Source organism: Homarus americanus, unplaced genomic scaffold, assembly GCF_018991925.1.
Source record: "Homarus americanus isolate GMGI-L3 unplaced genomic scaffold, GMGI_Hamer_2.0 scaffold54443, whole genome shotgun sequence".
NCBI lineage: Eukaryota > Metazoa > Arthropoda > Malacostraca > Decapoda > Nephropidae > Homarus > Homarus americanus.
In genome coordinates this window covers 5,062,571-5,086,327 of record NW_024750852.1, presented here as the reverse complement: position 1 = coordinate 5,086,327, position 23,757 = coordinate 5,062,571, and the positions used below count along the sequence as shown (strand labels likewise).

At 34.6% G+C, this 23,757-nt stretch overlaps 1 protein-coding gene across 10 annotated transcripts in view; it reads left to right on the top strand.

Annotated features, from left to right (window-relative positions):
• Nucleotides 1-23,757, top strand: part of LOC121854378 (kinase D-interacting substrate of 220 kDa B-like) — a 160,618-nt gene that overhangs the window by 117,075 nt on the left and 19,786 nt on the right. For 6 of the 10 annotated variants that reach the window (XM_042349011.1, XM_042349015.1, XM_042349014.1 and 3 more), the window contains 6 exons: nucleotides 403-528; nucleotides 2,902-3,078; nucleotides 3,313-3,486; nucleotides 3,766-3,982; nucleotides 7,701-7,801; nucleotides 16,212-16,358. In XM_042349011.1, coding sequence (XP_042204945.1) covers nucleotides 403-528; nucleotides 2,902-3,078; nucleotides 3,313-3,486; nucleotides 3,766-3,982; nucleotides 7,701-7,801; nucleotides 16,212-16,358 — 942 coding nt within the window. Of the gene's footprint in view, nucleotides 1-402; nucleotides 529-2,901; nucleotides 3,079-3,312; nucleotides 3,487-3,765; nucleotides 3,983-7,700; nucleotides 7,802-10,953; nucleotides 11,935-16,211; nucleotides 16,359-23,757 lie in introns of those variants that run through there. The other 4 variants (XM_042349013.1, XM_042349012.1, XM_042349017.1 and 1 more) reach the window with 4 other exon arrangements.

Genomic DNA, 23,757 nt, shown 5'->3' with positions numbered 1-23,757 from the left:
AATGTTGAGAGGATGAGAGTACTAGTATTACTTTAAGTTCCTCTCCTTCTGTTTACTAAAATATTTACATTTTGAGAATATATCTTCTCATAGTATTGTGCAGTTTATGTGTAAATGTGTGTGAGTGCTACTGTTTTTGCATGTGTGTATATGTGTGTATGGATTATGGATGCGGGTTACTGTTTATTTTTTAGTTAGTTTCTTCAGTAATGGTGGCACATTATATCATAAGACTATCTTTTTACAGTCCTGCACTCTATCAGGTTAAATATTTGTACAATAGAGACACAGTCATTGCAGTATAGTACTTTCTTTATACACTTAGCTCTATTAGTACAGATTACCAATGATGGCATTGATGTATGTATTAGTGGCTGATGTACCTTTATCTCTATTCTCCAGGTAATCAAAGAAGATCAGCCACAGTTTGACGACAATGGCCCACAATTTACTGCACACACACCCAACCCCTGGACGTTCCAACCGTATGATGCTCAGAGTAAATCATCCTCCACTGCAAGAAGATTGGTATGGCTACTGTTATGGCTTTGTTAAGTAGGAATTTAATTATTACTGTATATTGTGAAAAATTTATAGTTTTGTACTTTATTTTGCACTAGTTAAATGATCTCATAATTACTGTTTAACTTAAATGAGAATTATACTCTGCAGTACAGTAAACAGTAAACCCCCGATACATATAACGGACACCGTCTGTAACAGACGTCAGTTTTAATGGATCCTGTGACCTGTTCGGACTAGGTTCTTATATTACAGACTCAGATCATAATGGACTCTTAAGTCCATTATGGTAAAAAATTTATGGACTCGATTACACAAATTACCAAAAAATCCAAAGTAACCCAGTTCGGAGTATTTTGATATTACGGTACAGTATCCGACAATTTCCAAATTTTTGTGTTTGATTATTCGTTCATTTTCTGTTCAGATTGTCCCTTATTATTCCAGTCAACAAACATACTGTACTCAGTTACCATGCCTTGGTTGCCACACAAAATATTCTATTTGTAATACCAAAATTCCAAGTGTCTCAAGTGCCACACAGCTCAGCTCACAAGAACCAAGTCCACCACTCCACACCCCTGACAGACCGATATTTATTGAGTTTTATGCATGAAAGGTACTGCATTATAGTTCGCCACTAAACAAGCAGGAATAAAATGAGAGTGGTGGTGATACACAGCCATCGCATATAGATGCGTTAGAAGCTCTTTATATAAATTTTTTCTCCTGGGGCGGGAGGGGGGACCCAACCGTGCTTAGGGCTTAACCTTGCATGTGAACCGCCTCTCAAGCACGGTAAAATGATCACAGTCACTTGGGACTATGTTGGTATATAATGGATCGAATCTGTTATTAATCCGGATCCAGATATAATGGACTTTCATCTTTAACGGATCGGCCTTCCGCAAATTAGTCTGTTATGTCGGGGATTTATTGTATTCAGAATAAATAGATTTATCTTCAAAATTTATTGAGTGAAACAGGAATTATAGACTCATTACCCGAACACATCACATCTGTTTCATTATGCTCAATGCAGATTCTTCATTTTCATTTTTTTACATCTGTCATTTTCACAGACTAGACTTAGCACAATATAAATTACATTGCTGGAATCCTTGTTATAGAGGAATTAATTTGAGTATAAACATCACATAGTTTAATTTAAATTTCTAGCAGTCCATGGTTCTTTAGAGATACAGGAGGTGTATAATTAGTGGGCCAGAGGTGTATTGTTGCATTATTATTACCTGACCTCGGTTGGTCCGGCAAAACGGATAATCCGGTAAGGCTTTGGAACCAAGGTTGCCGGAAAATCGGTGGTGTACCTGGAGTACTATACTTTTGAAAAGCCTTATTAGCAAGGTTTACCTTCCTCTTACAATGATTCAAGAACTTCAGTTTAGAATCAACATAAACTCCAAGATCTTTCTTGCATCTTGATTTAGTTGATGAAGTATCTTTGTCTGTTATAGATCCACCTTCTCTTGTTTATCAATTTTCATTGTATAAAATATCTTGTTACTCCACTGGTGTACGCTGGTGAAATATTCACTCATTAATCTTAACAATTCATTAATATATTACTGTACTGTACAGTATACTGTGCCCCATCTTGGCAAGGCTGCTTCTCCCTCACCAATTCACCATTTGGCTGTCATAAAACTTCTTATTACCAATTGTTCATTTATTGTATGTCCATACATTCTCAGTGTACTTTCACCCTTGGATTTTCCGTGGACTCCTGCACCCTATGTATATTTTTCAGTTCTTCATCTTTATCACATTAAAAAGGTTAAAGGATATTTACAATGATTTTCTAAATAAAATATATCCACATATTTATATATTTAAAGTGCATTTGTTCAGCCAGGATCTTATTTCATTCCTATGCAATATTTTATATATATATATATATATATATATATATATATATATATATATATATATATATATATATATATATATATATATATATATATATATATATATATATATATATATATATATATATATATATATATATATATATATATATATATATATATATATATATATATATATATATATATATATATATATATATATATATATATATATATATATATATATATATATATATATATATATATATATATATATATATATATATATATATATATATATATATATATATATATATATATATATATATATATATATATATATAAAAATATATATATATATATATTACGTATTAAATAATTATTAGATGTTTTAATTGCCTGTATGTTGGCCTGGCGAGTTATTGCTAGGCATTAACATACCTAGGTATATAGCTAGACGTCGCATTCTGGACTATATCACAAAAACTCACTTTCATGTCTTTTGTTGCAGCAGCCATTAAGAGGTAACCAAAAGAATTCAACTGCCAGCTTGCCTCCAATGAATCCAATGTTATGGGGCTATGGACCAACTTTCATGCCTTCTATACAATCAGCTCCATCAGTGGATTTCAACACTGTCCCCATGAATGTCAACGCAGCTATCACCTCTGGTCACACAAGCTTGCCGGTTAGTAGTGATCCTGAAAGTTGGTATAAAAATTGTCTAGATTTGTTTTCTGTTTCATAGTTTCCAGAGAACTTGTCATAGCGGTGTTGAAGAAGTCTTTATGTTATCTTAAGATGGCTTGTTTTATCCTTGACACTAAAAGCACCCATTCTCACAGTATGTATGACTTAACTGAATAGTTATAAACTTTGCCATATTAGTATATATTTGTGACTGTACTGTTTATCTTTGCAGCCTGAGGCAGCTGATAAAAAGCTGTCAACATTAACCATTGAGAGCTTGTTTGATATCTTCAGTAAAGTGGAAGGTGTATCAGCAACCATGATATCAAATTACAAGGATCGCTTTGTTGAACACAATATTAATGGCAAAGTCCTTTTACACTGTGATTTAGATGATCTTAAGAAGGTATGTAAAGAAATTTTGATTTTGTGCCTGATACATTTTTCTGGTTATAATTTAATTCTGATATGATATAATGTGTATGTAAACACTTTGACCCTTTTCTTACTCTTTTTTTTATATCAAATACAGCTTTCACAGTTCTTGAATTTTTCATTTACCATAGTCTTCTTCATCATCATCCCTGTTTTACAGGCACTTTCCACACTTGTGTGGGTTGGCTGTGATTCTTGGTTTGATAATATACTTGTGTTATTGTATTTTGCACATACTATACATTCACAGGTGTTGAACATGAACTTTGGTGACTGGGAATTGTTCCGTATGCTGGTACTTGGACTCCGGGACCGGGAAGCTGATGAGGATTTCATCAGTAAAAATGTGAGATTTGCAGATCCCCAGATGCAGCAGTGTGGTAGTCATGTTCCTGAAGATATGCTGGATGACAGCGCAGAACCAAGTAGTCTGGCCAGCAGCATGGAAGGGTCTCTAATGCGACGGGGTAATATTACCAAGATAACTTTAGGCTAGTGCCTTCACCACTGTAGTCCTTAAATGGCACCATTTGCACTATTGGGTAGATTTATTTTTCTAATATGAGCTACCAAGATTCCCTGTGTGTGAGTGCTTTGTTTTCAATGTGTGTTCCTAACCACATCTGTCTCTTGTTGTGTCATATGTACATACACTATAATTATTTGTCTTACTTTATGTTTGTGTGCTATTCTGTTATTGTTATATTCAGCTCTCTTTAATATATATTCTACTTCATAATAGACATGGAGGAAGTTTTATGCAGTAATATGAGCTCATTAAGATGCTTTAGTTTTTTATGTAGCACCCTGTCATCCAAAAGTCAGTGCAGTGTTTCTTATCATCCAAATTTTCCATAAAATTTCTTCTCTCAATAAACTTCCAAACACATCTATAAGTTTTGGAAACCTGCTGCTTCCTGTGCTTTAAGCAGTAAGTTCTATATCATGGCTTAAGTCCTTGGGGATTTTACCTAAGCTTGGAATGGAGTTGAAAAATAACATTTCCTTTTCTCTTATCTTTAAATTGTTACTCAGCTCCATAACCCCATAGCAGCATAGACATGTGGAAAATAAGCAAATCTAAGATACAGTCAGTACAGCATTATTTTTAATTAGTTGTAGTTGCTTTACACCAATTACTATGAAAATTATACATTAGCTTTGTTGAAGACATATTTGTACTGTAAAACCATACTGTTGAGTCGTAGATGATAAAAAATGGGCATTACTGTTGCACTTAACAAAGTTTATCAAGTATGGTACTGTTTATGTACAGTACGTATATCAACATTTCTGAGATTGAGGGTTATCTCCACAGGGCAAAAGTTAGATTCCTGATTAAAATATATTAACCTCAGTATGAAAAATGTTATGCCAACAGACTTATAACATTTATGATTCAGAGGTTTCTAGATGCTTGGCTATGGTTTCTCATTTTCCATCACTATACTGTACTCTAAATAAAAAAAAGCCAACACAAGTTGTTCTTCGAATCTATCTTAATTAGATGTAAGCATGGGTCTTTATAAAGGAACTTCACTTGGCTTTCCTATTTTGCTGTCATCGAACCCTTTCTCAAATATTAAAGCAGTGGCAAGTGTAGTCATATTATGATGTTTGCTTATAGCTTGCTTGGGATGCATCAAACTCTAACATTATTCATTTTGCACTTGTATGGAGATTAGTGTTGTTCAGATTTTTCTTCTTCATTGCTGTCTTGATCATGACTTACCACCAGCTTTCACTTAAAAGTGGATAAATTTTTCAGTAAAAAATATAAGAAATAATATGTGACCTACAGATATAATTATGGACTAAATAAATAACAGGGAGTTCAGCCCTCACACCACACTGTTTACATCAGTAGAATCCATGGCCACCAATATGCTAACATAGAAATACAAGACTTGCTAATTGATTCATTGGTTTTATAGCCAGTGTTCTTCTTATTAGTTGTGTGGAACCTTCAGGTATTGAAATTTCAACTTGTTTTTCTTTGTCACATTTCAGTTAATTAGCTACTAGCCAGTTAAATGGTTTTTAGCATGGTCTTTAATTTTAAAATGCCATAGAAGATTCATTATAAACCCAAAACTAATATCAGACACATATAATCTCTCCAGCCAGTCTTTGTGTGATTTAGTTCCTTGTGTTCTTGTCACTTAAAGTATCCACAGTCATCCTTCCTTCTATTAAGAAAGGTTTTTCCCTAATCAATAGTTATTGACATTGTTCATGGGTTTTGTTTTGAAGCAATCATTCACACTGTGGCCATATGATTAGTGTTACCTTAAAGATCCATTTTAACTTTGTGGCCTATATTCTATTTGTTTATTCTTCATTAATAAAATCAGGGTTTTCACAGCATGGAAGCAAGGACAGCTAGAAGTTCTGCTGTCATGATCAGTTAAATAATCAGGAGTAACAAAATCTCTTGGGGGTTGTTTGTAAAATATCAAGCAAGACAAAAGTTGCAACAATCATATGTTTTCTTCTAATTATTATTATTGTAAAATGTTTGATATTTGTGCCATGGTGTGTCTTCCACAAAGGGTGCTTTTCCTCGTCGTTTATCTCGCTTTACATTTGTCAGTTATGGCTGACATGCGAGTGTACCTTGACTAATATTTCCTTCATTTAGTTTGAAGATTATATCCAACTTGAGGTTTAGTGATGTAGTAGATGCTTATATAAATTTCACCAGCAGCCCAAAAGAGGAAGACAGCTTCATACCTCAGAGTTGCTTCTCTTCTTTATAGTAATAGCAAATTACATAAACCTTGATAAAAAATTACAAGTTAAATTAGGAATAATGTTGGTCACTGATGTAAATATCATAAACATAAAATACAATATCACTTTCACACACAACACTATGATAGATAAAATGGTGATCAAAACTGAACTAGTTTGTAGTATCTCGAGCAATAGTCATGATCAACTTAAAAAAGATCTTTAAACCTGTAATTAACTGAAAATAGTATGCTTTGTTTTCTTCTGTAATTTAATGCAATATATATATGCAGGGTATATATATATATATATATATATATATATATATATATATATATATATATATATATATATATATATATATATATATATATATATATATATATATATATATATATATATAAATATATATATATATATATTTATATATATATTTTGCCATGTAATCACTGCTTTTGAAAACTAATTGCCTAATAACATTCTCTCATATACAGAGGTGTGTTTAGTTATAATGAGAATGTACATATATAAACTTTTTATTGCTTTGTGTATGAGCCAAACCTCCATTTTGTACAGTACTCTATTTGTAAACCTCATCACCTTTGTAATCATGCATCATTAGCTCGGTGATCTAATAATAAACCGAAAGTATTATGCAGTCCAAATAATTACTTTAGTATCCTACGCCTTGGCTACATTATGTCCTAGATTTAAAATATTTGTAGTGATACCTCCAGTGTTTTCTAGTCTGCACTTAATGTAGATATTTCTGTAGATAGGACTATCTTCTCTTTAATGTAATTTAAATTTTCCTACTTTTATATGTTTTATTCTTATCCCCAGTTTCTGTAGTTTTCCTGTTATCTGTACAGTAATTGTAAAATAAAGGGACCTCAATGCTTCCTTCTCTTTCCATGCCCTGTTAACTTTTCACTTTGCACTTCTTTGTTGCACGGTCTTGGTGTTCTTGGCTTGTTACTTGCTGAGCTAACCATCCTAAAAGATTATTGTAAATTATTAACCATGCAAAGCTGATTTTATTTGTCATTTCATTTAATTAAATAAGATAATAATTGATAAATTAAAAATTGTGGCTTGGATTTTTATGTAATTGCTGCAATCATGTCATCTTTTTCAGGCATTGCAATTTTTATGGGTCACATGGTTTCAGCTTTAATCTCAATATAATGAGTTTTGGTTTAGATTTTTTAAAATTTTCAGTTGATTTAAAACTGTAAAGACACAAGACACCTGACTTTAAGACTGTTATATGAGGATGTCATAATGACTCTGATGAAGGGAAAATTCTGGCATAACCTCAACTAATTTATCTTAATACTGATTACTTTAGTCACCACTAACTAAAGCCTGAATTTTTAAAATTAATTAATGACTTAAATCACTAGCTTGACTTTTGAGGACTTTTTCTGACCCAACATGACCTCTCTGTAGGATCAAGTCGGGCGTCTTCCACCCACAGCAGTAACAAGGATCGCGAAGATTCCCACAGTACAGTGCGTAAACTGACCAAGCAAAACCTACTAGCCAAGCAGGTACGTAACGTCGACATAATGTCTCCCTCTCTCGACTGCTACTGCAACAATTCAGGCTCCAGACGATGTTTGCAATGCTTTTTTTCTCCAGGTCAATCTGAGAAAATAGATGCAATTATGCTAGGAGCTGCTCCAGATAAACTGGAAAGTCAAGATGATTTCAGGGATATTGTATCATTGCATGGTGATGCATTTCTATATTAACTAAGGGTTACCCAAAGGTTAAACAAACAAAAATTCATCTGTGATATTAATTGAAATTTATTTATTGTTACTTAAAATGGTTTTCCTACTAGCATTAATTTTGTATAATTTATTTTGTTACCGGGTATTTATTAGTTAATCTTATAGAATGTTATTCAGTACAGTATTTTATGCCATATGGCAATGTAAGTTAAAATGCCTGACAGTGGAGCAGCTCCTATACACTCATGTTATTTATACAATAATAAGGATGCACTGGATTCATAATATCAAGTTCCGGCCAGAAGCGGAATGTGTCGGAACTTTAAAATGTTCCAGCCGGAACCGGAACTTAGGCTGTTATAGCTATTAAAATTTTGTTCAAGTTGTTTTAAGTACACCTCTGTACATGATATTCAGAAATCCTAGTACTGTATAATATTACAGTATTGTTCTATGTTAAATTCTTAAAGGCATTTGTCAAACTCAACCTACAAATATGAAGGCTTAGGTTATTTATTGTTGACTTAATGCAGTGGCTCCTGAACAGGGATACAGTGTTGTTCAAAAGTGAATCACACATACTTGCTAGATAACATGCAACCTTGTATTAATGATCTCTTCACTGCATGTTTATATTAAGTTTGAAATATTAGTTCTCCTTATTTATAAATACACAACAGAACAGACAGTTTGTAAAGAAACTTACAGTAAATAACTGCAACTGGTTCTGTGGTATGTCCTTAGTCCTTGACGTCATATTTGTGTCAGGACACAGGGCCATCAGAATTATGCATCCAGTACCTGTCTGGTTTAACACTCAGTCAGCTCAGCCAACTGCCCCACACTCAGTGTCTTGTACTGTACATGAGAGTACAGTAAATATGATTTAAGATGTAATAATTGTTTTGCTACACATACATCAATGTTCATTAACCATTCAGGACTTTTTTATGCTGCATTATCCATTAGAAATAAGAAGCATTATCAGTTAATTAAATTTTAATTTATGAAATAATAATCAGTACTTTTCTAAAAAGTTCCGATTCCGGCCGGTTATTTTACCGAAATTTTGGTCGGAACTTGAACTTCATAAAAATCGAGGTTCTGGCCGGAAGTAACCAGCTGGAACTAAGTTCCGGTGCATCCCTAATTTATACACCTTCATTTTTTGAGTCAGTCATCTCTAAAGTACAGTAGATGAACATACTTGGAGTAGAGCACTGTTTATGGACCTTTTGTGTACTAAAATAACTTAATTAGTTTTTGTGGTATTTTTTTCTGTTAGTCTGTAGAAAAAAGTAAAGCAGCTGTTGGTGATAGAAAGCTCTTTGTTCAATTTTATGCTAAATATTTATTTATATTATGTATTTCAATCTTTTATTTAAAATGTTCAGCCACACTATCTCTGACTCTTTCACTTACTCTTATCATCTCCTTACTCTTGTATTCTTACTCTGGTATGTGTTTTCATATCTCCCTGTATATCTCATTCTCTCCCTATCTCTTCTTTTGTTTCTCACATTTTCCTTACTTCCCTTTCACTTTTACAGTTTCCTTTACACTTATCATCCCCCATATATATATATATATATATATATATATATATATATATATATATATATATATATATATATATATATATATATATATATATATATATATATATATATATATATATATATTATACTCTCTCTTTATTTGCTTTCTATTGTACAGTGCTCTTCTCTTTGTGTTTATTTCTTGCCTTGGTTTTATTCATTCTTCATTATGTCTCTTTTCAGTCCTGTTTTATATTTTATTTTTTACTTGTGTCTATTTGCTACATTTTCCTCATACCTCATCCCCACTCCATACCACACCCTCATTCCATACCTCACCTCATTCCCAACCTCATCCCCACTCCATTCCTTACTCTGCCTTTTTTCCTCAATTTGTTTATTCTCCTGATCCTGTCATCAGTATTTGCTTTTCCTCTTTTATTTATTTTTTTCCAATAAAGTCACTTTCATGTAAAGGGTAATAAGTTCCTAATTTTAATCGTATTACTGTTGGTTTCAAGAAGACAGACTTACTTGAGTAACTTTGCACTTAATTTCATAACCTTGCAAAAAATTATAATAGCTTACCTCCAACGCTGTTTCTTAATTGACTGTAATACTGTACGCTAGTTTACACAGTGTGTTTTTGTATGAAACAGTGTCTCCTGGTTTAACTCGTGTGACATATTTCATTGTTTTGAGTCACTTCTGAACTTCACTGTATACAGTAGTTGTTTGCATTAGTCTATTTGAGAATGTATTGTTTTTATCAGTTTTGAAGTTCAAAAGTCCCTCAAATGAAAATTAAAATGTACTTGAACATGAGTATTTTAGTGCATGCTTGCATGGTTGTGCTGTACAGGTACTTGCTTTGTGTGTTACTTAGATGAATTACAGGTATATTTTGTAATATAGTTATTGTAAATATGTAAATATATACAGTAGACAATAAATTCTCAAACTGTACATTTGTAGCATAATGTCCATTGAATTGTAAAGGTAAGTAGAGTTAAATGTTTCAGTTTCTACTGTACGTCATTACTATGCTCTTGATATTTCTTGTAATGTATTATGATTGGCGTAAATAAAGGTACTGTTTATGGAAATCTTCCTACTGGATACTTTATGGCAATACAAATGCATGAATATATTTTTACCATATTGCAAGGCAACCTTTGAAAATCTTCTTTAAAATCTGGTGGTGGTCATTTGTATTACTTGTCTATAAAACATATTCTTTCGCTGGAATCGGTGTTAACTTGACTAAACAGCACTCTCATCTGACTCTGGCATGAACGTAGACCAGTTGTGGTATTTCAGAGGCTTAACACTTGCGCACAAAACATTAACCCGGGCTGCTAACTTGGTGATGGGACTCGTGTATAGAACATAGCACACTGGACTGAAGGGTATAAACTGGATTTGTAGGCATCGATAAATGAGGCGTACCAGGGCTCCGACACTGAAGAAGAGCACCACACACCAACAGTCAAGGGTCCTCAGCTGTGGGTTTAACAACGTCAGCTGCAACAAGATCAACATCACACCGGGGAAAGGGTCTAACAACCAGAAGCTCTGCTTCCAATATGTTTCATCTTCAGGAATTTTGGAGTTGGCTGTTGTAGTCAAAATATGAAGATCAGTGTTAGTAGCTTTGGATATGAAGTAGTGGTGCTCTCTCATGAGCACCAGTTATTCAAGAGACATTTACATTGATGAGCTAGTCCTGTACCTGTTGTTACAAAAAGTTAATTATTGTGTATGTTGCGGCGAGGGAATCTCCGATGCCATGAACCTGTGATGAAGAGTGCCAGTTAAGGATCCAGTCATCGAGCCATTCACAGTCTCTTCGTGAATTGAGCCTTCCAAGATGGAGGCCAGAGGCAGACATTACTCAACTAACGGTTATGAAGAAGTCTTCCATGAAATGTGAATTTATCAACTAATCCAGATACCACTGTACTGATGTACTGTACACTGTAAATTTGTGAAATTTTACAAAAAATTTATATTGCTGATGATTACTTTTACTCTGAGAGCTAATGCAGTTATTTTGAATGATACAAGATGTTTACAAATGAATGAAAATGCAACGAAAATATATTTTTTTTTTGAAAATGAATACTTAATGAAGGAGAGTAATTTTGGGGGAAGAAATAAGTCCCAGAACACATCATCTTTTCTGTGTAACTATAATGTTCTTGTTACCAATTGTCAATCTGTCTTATTTGTTTATAAAGCCTGTGATATTTCTGCGATAATGCATTTCGTACATCTCCATGTGATTTTCTTTCTTTTTATTTGCCATTTTTATTGTGTGGCCATCATGTGAATGTGTAATCATCATGTGAATGTGTATTTCATATTTTATATATTTCAAGAATTGTCATTATAAAAAATAAAAATGTTTATGGCATTTGTTTTCATACAATCATGTCCTGTCGCCTCATGCTTATTAATCATCTGGCATTTCTCAGGTTTTGTTTTTATTTGTGGAATATTGATTATGAAAGTGTGAAGTAGTGGGAACAATTGTGGGAAGGTATATTGCTAAGAATAATAGATATATATGGTAAATCTGAATGAGAATAAATGAGTTGGCAAGAGTGGGTGAGTTGACATTTATATTGTAATTAGATGGTGTGATAATGATAGCTGAAAGCATGAACAGAAGGGAGACAGATCATAGGCTAGGTTGTGTGCTTGAGGAGTACCAGTAAATTAAATGTGGAGGAAAATTGGTCACTTGTAGGTTTTCAAATAAAGATGTGGAAGAGGAAGAATTGGTCAGTCATAAGTTGTAGTAATTAGGAGATGAAGTGAAACTTATTGGAAGTCTTTGTTAACTGTGTCTCAGTAACAGAGGGTGAAGTGTGTAAAGTGAGAAACATGAATGCAGATGAAGTTAAAGTCAAGAGAGAGAGATACTGAGAAGATCAGGAAAATGATGCTTTGTTACTTCTGTCTGAATGAAAATATGGTCTCGGTGTTGCCATTATATTTCCAAAGATGAACCAATGTACCATATTTGCAGGCATAAGAAATGCACTGCCGCACGAGATGCATCATTATTTTACAAGGATTTTGTTAGGGGAAAAAACAATTTCAGTACACTTCATATATTTATTGAACCAGACATTTTAAAGTTTTTAGGGGAAAACATATTTTGTGCATGTAAATACAATACAGTACATACAACAGATACTATTATTTAACCACATCATACACGCCTTAACCGCGTTTGAAAGAAAATTAATTTTAAAATTTCCTGCCACCGTGCGTGCAGGGATAGGTGGGTTGAGGTTGGAAACGATGGTTGGTAGCAACTGTACTCCGTGTCTCTCTGTCCATTGCCATATGCAGATCTTGGCTACTTGCTTTCATATTGTAGATTAATGTTATTTATTATATGATGATTTTATAGGTTACAAGTTAAGTTCGATTATTACTTATTGTATGATTTGACTCGATAAACTTCCCTATATCATGTTCTTTGATAATATTCCCTCTAGTACAGTGCATTTAGTATTAAACAAAACATGTTGAAGCAATGTTAAAAATGTCTGCTAATGTAACTAAATAAGTCTCAATCTAAAACTCAAAAGCATACATTTTCAGAATTAAAAGTACTGTACTGTATGTACTGTACAGTAATCTTAAGTTTCGACCTTGAGTATGTGAGTTTGATCACCTTACATTCTGTGCGCTGTTGTCACCCGCCAGATGGCCACACAGAAGGTGAGTCAGCTGTTAAGTCTGGAACCAAACACACTCTAATGTAATAGATTGCTTTATACAGGTTAGCTTGACAAATTAACATTAGTCATGCACGTATCAGTTTTTCAAAAATTAATTTTATATTTTTTAATTACACTATTTTAATTAGCTATTTTAGAGATACATAAGATGACAAATGTGGCAACACAGCTCACAGGATGATGATGGTAGCCAGTCATGATGTTAACACCACCACTCCACACCCTGACAAACAGACATTTATTGAATTATATGCCTGAAAGGTATTATAGTTAGCCACTAAACAAGCAGGAATAGAATGATAGCGGTGATGATAGTACACGACCCTTTCTCATTATATCAAGTTTTTCTCCTTGGTGGAGGGGGACCCCAACCAAGATTAGGGCAAGTGAACTGCTCCTCAAGCATGGTAAAATGATCATCTACTGTAGATACATATGATGCTTGAAGTTAGCACAATTGTTTAGCAACACTGTATAATAAAGGCAGGTGGTATGGTTTATGAATGCTGGTAAAGGAGGTACAACGAGATGATGAGAGTTTGCCTCTGTCATTAAGCTAATTTATGGAAGGTGCGTTATTTTGCGCTGCAACAATTTTGCCTTTTATGATAATTCTGCTTGGTTTTCAGTACAGTACTGTATTTTATATTATTCCCTGAGATAGCAGGTCTTGTATAGTGATCAAGAATAAACAAACTTAAAAACACAAACCACTCTCAACAATATTGGAAATACTGGCACATTAAACACAGAGGTAATTTTTTGACAAAATGTCTTAGAAAAATGTGCTTTCTATAAGCCAGCAAATATAGTGTACTGCACATATGTAGGTATGAAGAAGAATGAGATGTTGGTTGAAGTGTTGTAAAGGCACATGAATTTGAGGGTACTGTACCTGTAGAAGAAGATTTGCATGTAAAGTTAGAATATGGGAGAGAAAAAGCTCAGTGGATTGAAGATCTATAAATTGTATTTTTGAAAAAAATACGTTTGTTGATTTTTTCAGAAATTGTAAACAATGGATGTGTAATAGTGAAGTATATGAGATCTTTAATAACAGACTTTGAGGAAGAAAGATATAAGCAAAATAAAAGTACAGTGCATAGGAATACTTCAAGACAGCTTCTGATAGATTAACAAACTATAAAAATTAAAAAGTGAGTTGTAGATGTGTAGGTGAAGGAGAGATTGGATGACAAGGATAGCAGATTCCTGGTAAGGACAGATGTAATCCCTGTAAGTCAGAGTGAAATTTATTACGAGTTAATGGTGGAGTTAAGGTATAAAGACATGCATGTATTGATACAGCTGAACTAAATGTATAGAGAGATCAGGGGAAATAGAAAGGAGTTGATGATGGTAAATAGCAGGAGACAAAGAGAGTTTTGTTTCTCAAAATGGGAGTGTGGAATGGATAGGATAGTATAAAGTGGAGGTGAAGCTGCATTTTATTGGATGTCAAGAGCTCATGTTGGATGGATGGATTTAACTTACTGGTAATTTGGAAAGTGTTATAGATGATGGATCCATTGCATATTAGGGGAACAATGAGAGAATCATAGTTAAAAATTATAAAGGATGAGTTAACCTTATGGATGGAGAAAATATGGTTGCGGTCCAGTACAGTAATACAGTTTAATAATTGCTACTTTGAAGCATTTGAATGAATGTGAAGTCTCCTGTTAACCCTGCAACGTAATTAGAGGGTCTATTATTGTGAAGGATTAGGAAAGTGTGTGATGGACTTAAACAAGACAAGGTGGGAGATGAGGATGTTAGGGTACAATAAATAAGTGATCAAGAAAGAAAAAGATTAAATTGTAAGATGTCATTGACCAATTGGAAGGATAATGCAGTAAGACTGTATTATATATACTGTGCTCAAATGTACTACACTAAAGGACTAAAAATTTTATCTCTTGTGCAAACTATGTGATGTTTATACTGTAATGTATGTGAGTGAAGATAATTATAAAAGAAGCAAATTAATGAGTTTAAAGCCATTGTAAATGAGAGAGATTTACTTAAAGAAATATTCTTGGAACATTCTTGTGTGTGTGTGTGTGTGTGTGTGTTGAAGACTGTATGTAGACATAAAAACACCTAGTTCATTGGTTTAATCTATTAAAGATATATGGTAAAAAAGTACACTGTACTAGAAAATGTGGACAAAATAATGAAGAATTAGCTGGCTATAACCTCCTCAGAGTTTGAATCTTTAAGTGATTGTAGCAAGGCACTTTTATTATGTAGTACTGTACAGTACAGTATACTCTTTAAAGAAAAAATCCACTAGAACTGATACCCTTAGAAAACATGGCCAACAAAGAACCATGTTGTGTGTGAAAACTGTTGATAAATGTAGAAACAACTTATGAAGCCTCTCTGTGAGTACATCTGGTCTACATCAGCAGCTTTAGTTAGATGTTATCATTGTAAATTCAAACAAGACACCACTTACTTGATTGGCCTTAGAGCAATAATGGATGCCTGGCCAAACAACCCTGCATAGGTCACTGTCCCTAAAACCCAGCATCAAATGAATGAAATATCTTTCTGAAACAGCCATGGATGAACTTTTGCAATCTGTATGTGTAAGTGAAACCTTTATGTGAAATGTGTTTATTATGTGGGGAATGCAGTGGATTACTAATAATAATGTAGATACTAACATAGAATAACCAGTTGATTATTTATAACAAAGTTTTGATTTACAACCCTGGGCTCTGTGGGTCTTATGTATCACCAGTGCACAATGCCCTACTCTTCCCCCTAGACATGACTTTTTTATAGTACCTGTACAGGTACAGGGTATTTGATTTTCTTTCTCTGTAAATTTTATTTTTGTTTAGAAATTTATTAAACCCCCTACTTTTTTTTTCTCGGTTATTGATCCCTTTAGTTTTCCATTTTTGTTAAATCCTTCAGCAGGGGGCACCAAGAAAACCTTCCCAGTCATCAGTAAAGAGCAGAGATGATGGCAATGATGACAACACTGACGAAGGAAACACACACAACTTGCTGGAGGAGGATGTCGTCTCTAATTTCATTATTCCGAAAATAGTCATTGAGCAGGTAAAAATCCTGAATTTGAAAGCCTTGCTCATCATTGTCAGCCACACACTTCTATTCATATTTACCTCTTTTTTCGTATAAATCTTTTTATTTTATGAATTTTCTTCTCATTTTATACACAGGTAAAAATTATATTAATAGCACACTTGATGTGCAGTCAGAAAAACAAAATGTACAGTACTGAATTGTACAAACACATTTATCTTTTGTGTCCAGCAATGAGTTGTTTTTTCATCAACCTGCTGGGCACAGCAACATAGTATACAGTCAACCCTTGGTTTACGCGGTCCCACTTTACGCGTTTCCACGTTTACGCGGTACCCTGCCGAAACCGGAATGCTCACTTTTCGCGGTGTGTGTACCCTTTTACGCGGAGAGCAGCGCGAGCAGGGTGTGCACAAGGTCGCCCAGTCATCAAAACATTACCGAGTTCTTCACCAGCCACCCACCACAGCCGGCCCAAGTCAGTGATAGTGATAATGATAGTGAGGATATGGACTTATATGGACTTTGAGGGGTTTGACAAAGAGGCCCTGCAAGCCTCTGTGGTGGATAGTGATACAATTGATACAAGTGATACAGGTGAGGGCCAATAATCTGCCCTCTGCCTCGGAACCAACCCCCATCCCCGTGTGCCCAGCCATCTTTTCTACTAATGTAAGTGTTAAAAAACATAATATTATTGATATTTCTCTTAATTATTAATTGTGTGTGCATACCATCATAAAATTAAGAAGTTATTTTTACTACAACGTAGGTATTGTGTCTGAAAAAGTGGAGTTTGGGGGTCGGCCCGGTCTCTATTTCAATTAATCCCATATGTTATGTTGTTCACTTTACGCGTTTCTCACTTTACGCGGGCCGCCGTGGGTTGAATTAACCGCGTAAAGTGAGGGTTCACTGTACACACTACAGAGCTTTTAATACATGTACAGACTGTACTGTTCTGTAGTACCACTAGCCCCCCTTAATGTATTCTAAACTCTAGAATACCCTTAAGTAGCCTAAATTGCAGCAATCACTTTTATCTTAATGAAGATTGCAACAGAAACTCCTTTGAGTAGTGCAAACGTTAGAAGAAAACTGAACAGTCACAGGTGATGGGTGTCCCTGCCATTATTTCACATACATGACCATAATTGTTTAGTAAGATATTGAATACATTGATAATATAATTCTCACAGGGTATATTCGTGATGTGAAGCTACACACCTGACTCACTTCCATTCTCATAACTTTTCTCAAGGTATTGAACAGAATCAACAATTTCTTTTTATTGATAGATGGACAGAGGTAACATATACCCCTCATATTTTATGATGGGGGGAATTAAGATGATCTTTGGAACATAAATGCAACATTGGGATACACTTCTCGCATGTCATTCTTTTGGCTCTTGTAAAATTAACACGCTAGTGTGACTCTGCCTTTTCTTATGAACCCTGTCTCCTGGAAGACTAATATAGTGTATTACACTTGTCGGTGAAATGTTTTATATATATATATATATATATATATATATATATATATATATATATATATATATATATATATATATATATATATATATATATATATATATATATATATATATATATATATATATATATATATATATATATATATATATATATATATATATATATATATATATATATATATATATATATATATATATATATATATATATATATATATATATACAAAACTTAAGTTCAGTTCAATGTTGTATGTAGATTAGACTTTTTTTAGATTACTGTATGTATTATTAAATAAATTGGTGCTGATTCTAATATAGAAAAGATGGTGGGTATTAACTACAGAATTGAGAATTTATGCTACCACCCCAGATTTGATTTGCTTTAGAAGTACAGTAGTGCAAGACTTAAGCTGTTTCATTTTTGTTAGCTACAAGAGTTTACACAACACAACTCTGTATGATACAAATGACCCCACCTCTCATGTCATGAATGGTACAGTATTACCATCACCATGATTTTAAAACATATTTAATGATTCTTGTTCTAAAAATTCTTCCAGTGTACTGTCAGTATTGACTAAACTGTTTTGTAAAGTTGATTACAGTATAGCAATGCAGTGTTTCATCTCTTATTGTGGATAATGAAAATTTCCGGGTGTCATTCTTTATTTTGTATTGCAGGAATTTTAAAGTATGTTGAGTATCATTGTATTAAACAGGTAAGAACCAGGATCTTATCAGAGAAAGAAAAAATTTGAGATGTGACAATGGGGACTGTAGTAGATACTCGGAATTTTTTTTACTGCACATACAGTAAGTCGGATTTATATTACAGTATTCACTTTAATGAATTTATTGAATTTCGAATTTATAATAAATTGAAGAAAATGTCTAGATCTGATCTTTGCTTAAATGTCTGAGTTTAATGTACAGTAATGCCAGTAGAAGCTGCACCTGCATAGCTATACAACTTCACCGAGAGTGAGAAGTGGCACTGTTACATGGGTTCCAAAGTGATATTATGACATTGTTGGACACTAGTAAAACAGTAAATGAGTCAAAGTATAAGTGAATTATTGATAAAGGGTAAGGAGGAGGATGAAGCTGGAGCACTAGAATGGTGGGTGGCGGGAAGTAACACGATGAAGAGAAACAATATTTATGGTTCTTGTAGGACTCATTATTGGTTGTAAGGTAAACCCTTTAATGGCCAGACGACCTTCACTCGGTGTCAACAAGCCCAATGGATTAGCGCAAGGGTTACAACAGATAATGTGTAATAAGTAAGCTATACTATACTGAAATAACAGGGTAAATATATAGACAAAGAAACTCAATTTTAAATATGTATAAAGATACAATGACTCTAAGAAAGTATGAAGAAATATGAAAACAAGAGAAACCACATCACTAGTTTGCCAAAGTAAATTACATTATAGTATTAGTGGAAATTCCCGTAAGTAATGCATGGGTATCGAATAGATTCTGAATTAAAAATGACAGCCAATAAGTATACAGTAGTAACACTGAAAACATTGTACAGTTATAATCAGCAGATCATGAGAGCCGTTTGTATATAAATCAATACACAAAAGTCTTTATTTACTTTTTTAATCTTTTTTCATATACTGTACTTATGAACTATTGTTCTTTTCTCCCACTCTCATGAGGCATTAATTGGGAGGAAGGCCATCACAAACTGTTCACCATTAAAGAGAAGTTTATGAGCACTTTAAATTAATTTACATAACTGAGTTAGCCTCAATTCAAGAAACTGTCAATGAAGGAACCTGTCCGAGTTAACTTCTTTGGAGTAAGATACCTGCCAAAGTATGATTTAACCACCAATTGTGAGCTTCTTTAGACTTTACCACTGAAACATGTTCAGGTATATTCAAAAGCCTTCCATGCCCAGTTTGCCAGCTGCATAACAAAGAATGAAGCAACTGGCTACTGTAGGTGAAAAGTGGTGAAGAGGATAACTCAAAAGCAAGAGAACAAGCCTCGCCCCCTCAGGATCACACTAGTGAGTGAGGATAAGAAATGGGAAGTTATTCGGTAGGCAAAAAACTTGTAAAGGAGTGATGCATTTCGGAATGTATTCATACACCCAGATCGCACAGTAATGCAGAGGGAACAGCACAAAAAACTCCTGTGGTGCTTGAAGCAGAAGGGGAGGATTCAATGAGGAATGGGGATGGACGTGCATAGGTTTTATGTACATGGGGACAGTAGTGGAGGCAAGTGCGCCAGTACAGAACCAGGGGACAGCGGGACCCCCCACCCTCTTACCTCCTACCCAGGAGGCGGCCATGTAAACAATGTTATCTCTGACCACACCCAACAAAATACAATGTATTTAGTAAATGCTGCAGCTACTGAGAATGGAGGGAGGCTGGAGTCACCGAGAACAAATTGTGGCTTGAAAGTCACATACAGTGGTCCCTCGGTTAACGAACGGTTCGATTAACGAAATTTCAGTTAATGAATTACCTCCCATAAGGATCTTCAATTCGGTTAACGAACAGAACTTCGATTAACGAAATCCTTACGAACATCACGTTTTGTTGTGAGCATCAGTTGATGGGCTAGTCTGCCAATTCAGTAATCTGTTCTATGTTTACATTCGTTTCCAGAGGATTAAATATCAAGAAAGTTGTGCTCTTTAATATTTTTGCATTTTTTATATTAAAATTATTAGTCATTTTAAAATTTAGTTAACATATTCATAATATATGCAGTACAGGGAACTAGTTTTTTGTGCGCCCATCAGCCGCTTGACTCAGCCACCAGGCGTCAGTTTGGCTTTGTTGACAGTGGAGTGAACATCTATTTTATTGGTGTCTTGAACATTTTTGCATTTTTACATTAAAATTATTGGTCATTCTGAAATTTAGTTAATATATTGATAATATATAGTGCAGTGCAGTGTTGATTTAAATAAAATAATCTTGAATTACACCTAGTGAACTTAAAATTTTATTGGTGAAATTACTGCATCAACCATGGGTCCCCTGAAAGGTGATTTCTCCTCCATCCTCACTTCCTTCTCTTCAACCTTCTCCTACACCCCCACTTCTAATTCCCATCATCATCAACCAGGAACCTTCTACATACACACCTCAAAGCAAGTGTACTTTACTGCATTTTTTTTTTTTTTTTACTTTGTATGTACTTTTCTGTGAGCTGGAACCAATTACCCAATACTGTACTGTATTCCATTGAAACAACGGATTCGGTTAACGAAATTTTCGGTTAACGAACGACTCTGTGGAACGAATTGTGTTTGTTAACCGAGGGACCACTGTACACTAATACTGACACTCCTTGATAAGAGAGCAGAGTTTAAAACCATACTCAAAGTACATCAACCGATAGAGCATGTGTGGTAGGAGAATTGACCTGAAGGAATGCGAGGTCAACATAGGCGGATATGACTTATTTACAAACCTTTCTCAAGCAACATGCAAGAGGGCTGTGGTCAAACCTTAGAGCCAGCCAGGTGAGGGTACAGGGGGAGGATGGTTTTGAAGAATCAAAGTGGTGGAAAATTAAATTAAAGGAGGGGAGACTTACTTATTGTTGAGTGTATCTACAGATCCTCAAACTGTAGCTTAATAAACCAAAGGAACTTAAGAGCCTTAATTGACAATGCAAAGGTGCTCAACCCTATCCACCTAATTGAGGCGTATAAAGATCTCAAAGGGCACTACTCAATCGAGTGTCCATACCTGGAGCTGGAGATCACCTGCCCCACGAGGGGTCACAGCTCAAGGTTGAAGAAGCCACAAGTCCATAAAACTGTGAGGGCAAAATTTTTCGGAGTGAGAATTGTAAACTCTTGGAACAACCTGCCAGAGAGAGTTGTGATGGCACCAAGTGTAAGCTGTTTCAAGACCAGACTTGACCATCACTGGAGCAAGTTCAGATACATTCAGGAGCCATTGCATACCCAGTACTTGCCAACAGTGTATAACAGAGACGTGACCAACCGCCCAAGCAGCTAACTAGGCAAAGAGGATAAAAGTAAAATGTAAAAGTAAATTTTTAAATGTCAAGCTATCAGTGACATTCCCCTCTCCCCATAACACACAAAAAAAGAGATGGGATGACCTCATGCACTGGAATGAGAGATTTAACAAATGTTAAAGGTGTGTGATACTGTTTGGCGCCTGTTAAATCTAGTACAGAAGACTAACGGGGATAAGGGATATTCTAAGTAATAGTGCGTTAATCTGAATATCCCCAAGTGTTGAAGATGCGACACAAGGAAGCATAGAGAAATTGGGATCATGTCAAGATTATCTCCCAGCTTATTTCACCTGATTAAATAATATCCTTATGTTATCAAGGGTGGGGGGAGAGAGAGTTGTTAAGTTTACGTAGCTCATCTCAAAAAAGGGTGACCATTCTAATCCCCCTAATTATCGCCCCATTGCCCTAACTTCATTCCTCTCTAAGATTTTCAAAACTACCTGTATCTTAAACTCTCCTTTTCTCCAGCACCTTGAATGCCTTTATCTTTTGTCGGATCACCAGTATGTTTTCCACCAGGCAAGATCTTCTTGTGATCTGGTTTCCTACTAGACCCATATTTGGTCATCCTCTCTTATGGATAGTGGGGAAACCTTTATCGTGGCCCGCGACATCTCCAAGCATTTAACAGGGTATGGCACAAGTCTTTGCTCTCTAAACTTCCTTCTTATGGTTCTCACCACCACTCTGTTCTCTCATTTATAGCTTCCTTGAGAACTGATCCATGATGGGGACGCAATTCTTTTATGAAAAACATAAGAAAAGTTGCGTTGGAGGTGTGGTCGGGGATTAGCGGGTCTCTTGTTACTGACCTGACCTGATCAGTATCACGTGGGGGTAGGAAGGGGGATTAATGGTCTCATATTACTGACCTTCTGATGCAATGTCAGGTCTTCCATTGTCAGGATGGGGGATTCGTGGATCTCATGATCTGAAGATTTCTTGAATGAAGACAAAAGTTTGGGTATTTTTGAGGTGCGAGGCTGCAAGCAAATATATTTACTGCTAGCAAAAAAGTGTAAAATTTGCATTCACATATGGTCTACTTGGGTAAGAGAAATGAATTTGTTACCATTGCATATTTTTTACCTATGAGATATATACAGTATTGTATATGAAGAGTACTGGTATTAATAAACACAGATTATTACAGTAATGTATCTTTACTACATAATTAATGAATATCAAATAAACAATATTGTAACATGAATGACAGTCATAATAGAATGAGTGAGAGGCAACAAGTCGGTGACATGCACTGGGTGGGAGGGAGGGAGGGAGGCGACCTTTGGGGAAGAAACTGACCACAATCTCTCCGTCACTCACTCCACCACCTCCTATGCCTTAGCAAAAAATTTATAAACTTTTCTTCACAACATCTGCTCTAATTGTGTTAGAGAAATGAATTTGGTACCGTAATGATCCTGAATACAGTAAATTCTCTATAAGACTGTTAAATAAAATACCCTTGAAATATTGTCCTATTAAAAGGTCCTTGAAGGAATTATATTTACTTTACCATATAAACACGATAATTTTCACCTACCAGTGGAAAGCCATATCTTGCTCCAGAAATGCCTGACCTATTAGGTACCTTGCTTTTCGGCTTATGAAGTCACTCTGTAGATTTTGTTCAAAATTCATACAAAGGTATTTTTTTACTTTTTCTGAAAACTATAAATAGTTTCTTCCATGCTCCCAAATGCCCTGTACTGATGAATCTCAATGGCTACAACAGCTCTCCTTCTATGTGAGAACATATAACTAAAATGGCACAAGAAGTGTATAATGTTCTAGTAAAAGTATAGAACAACAGATTTTGGTAAGAAAAATATTTCCACTAGGTACTCAAGGGTAATAACTTACCGGTACACAAATTGTAAT